The sequence below is a fragment of the Hypomesus transpacificus genome, chromosome 15 (genome assembly GCF_021917145.1).
Source record: "Hypomesus transpacificus isolate Combined female chromosome 15, fHypTra1, whole genome shotgun sequence".
In the NCBI taxonomy this organism is placed as follows: domain Eukaryota; kingdom Metazoa; phylum Chordata; class Actinopteri; order Osmeriformes; family Osmeridae; genus Hypomesus; species Hypomesus transpacificus.
The window spans coordinates 1,445,687-1,447,114 of record NC_061074.1 but is presented as its reverse complement, the minus strand read 5'-3'; the positions used below and the strand labels follow the sequence as shown (position 1 = coordinate 1,447,114).

General features: G+C 45.4%; 1 protein-coding gene across 1 annotated transcript in view; it reads right to left on the bottom strand.

Moving 5' to 3' along the window:
• LOC124478274 (echinoderm microtubule-associated protein-like 1) overlaps positions 1 to 1,039 on the bottom strand; it is a 15,283-nt gene extending 14,244 nt beyond the window's left edge. The window contains exon 1 of the mRNA XM_047036508.1: positions 820 to 1,039. Coding sequence (XP_046892464.1) covers positions 820 to 979 — 160 coding nt within the window. The 5' untranslated portion in view covers positions 980 to 1,039. The remainder of the gene's footprint in view (positions 1 to 819) is intronic.
• Positions 1,040 to 1,428: the final 389 nt, after the last annotated feature.

The window sequence follows — 1,428 nt, the reverse complement described above, 5'->3', positions numbered from 1 at the left end:
CAGCCACCTTGCCCACCCCTCTCCCCCCAGACTCTGAGGGCCAGACCAGCTCCACCACCACCACTCCCCAAACCCCCACTGTCTTTCCACCTGCCAGTCAATATGGAGGAACTAGATTCCAGTCTGGTGTAGTCTAGGGCGCAATAGCATCTACCAGATTCATGCACTGCTGAATGACGCTGATCAGAGGATACATCTAATCATGTATGACCTTTTTATGTTCATAACATTTTCAGATCACGTCCTCCACAATTTGTTCAAATCTGTAAACCATGATAACCTCGCCGATGTGACCTGTGGAGATCCAGGTCTTACCAAGTGCATTGTCAGGTGGTTGCACAACCAGCCATCTTCTTAAATAACAGATCTGATGCTGAAAAGTAATATCTTGACATGTAAATCTGTGTGATACAATGACACATAACATTTGAATACTAGGCTACACTAGGAAAATGTTATCCAAAGTAGGAATGCCGTCAGGGCGATGATTTATCATATGGCTCCACAGGTTGTACAGCACAGTAATTCAGCTAGTTACCGTAGCTCATTTGGTTACATGGTATGGTAGGCTTTTATGGTCCGTTCTGAAAATGTAGGCTAAGATGAACGTCCTCTACCCGAATAATTGTAGCTGGAGCCCAATCGACACAGGTGGAAGTCTGGTCGTCTACACATGGAACATTTAATTGCCATAAAATCACCTATCACAGATAACCACAGTATAATATTTCGATTTGTACCCGAATATGTAGGCTATGCGGTACGCCAAGGTTCATCTCAGCTCAAACGGAATGTCCTGTCACAGGTGAGGTGACTTACCGTTGCAGTACTGAAGCAAGAGAGACGTGCTATCGTACAGGCTGCCGCAGGAGGCGATTCTCTCCGACATCTCTCTATCTTGGGATGCAAACATTCTCTCTCTTCCTCCTTTCTTCTTGCGACCTCCCTCGCACCTCGCTCTCCCTTCACCGCTCCACATTCAGACAACGACCACAACAACACCTTTCTCTTTCTGCCGCTTCTCTTCACACCGGTGACCGTCTGCTCTGCGTTTCTGTTACTATAGCAACAGCCTCTCTTCGCTGACTCCGTCGCCAACCATTGGGAACCGTAGAAGTGGCAGGGTTAATGGATTTACACAATTAGATTGAAATATTGATTGAATGTACCATCGTGTATCGCTCCACGAGTGTTAGTTTAATAAAGTTGTCTATGGTCCCACATGTTCTTGCTGGAAAGTATGTGGGTGTTATTCCACTACTACCTGTTCTGTATTGAATAATTGATTGCAGAAAGGTGTCCTCCCGTAACACGTGTTAGAAATAGATAGCCTATTCTACCTGTGCAGGAGTCAGAACTCATAGAACACAACATGACGCCTGCGCCAAGCCCTCGATTTTAAATCTAGACTCGTTATTTGTCATATGA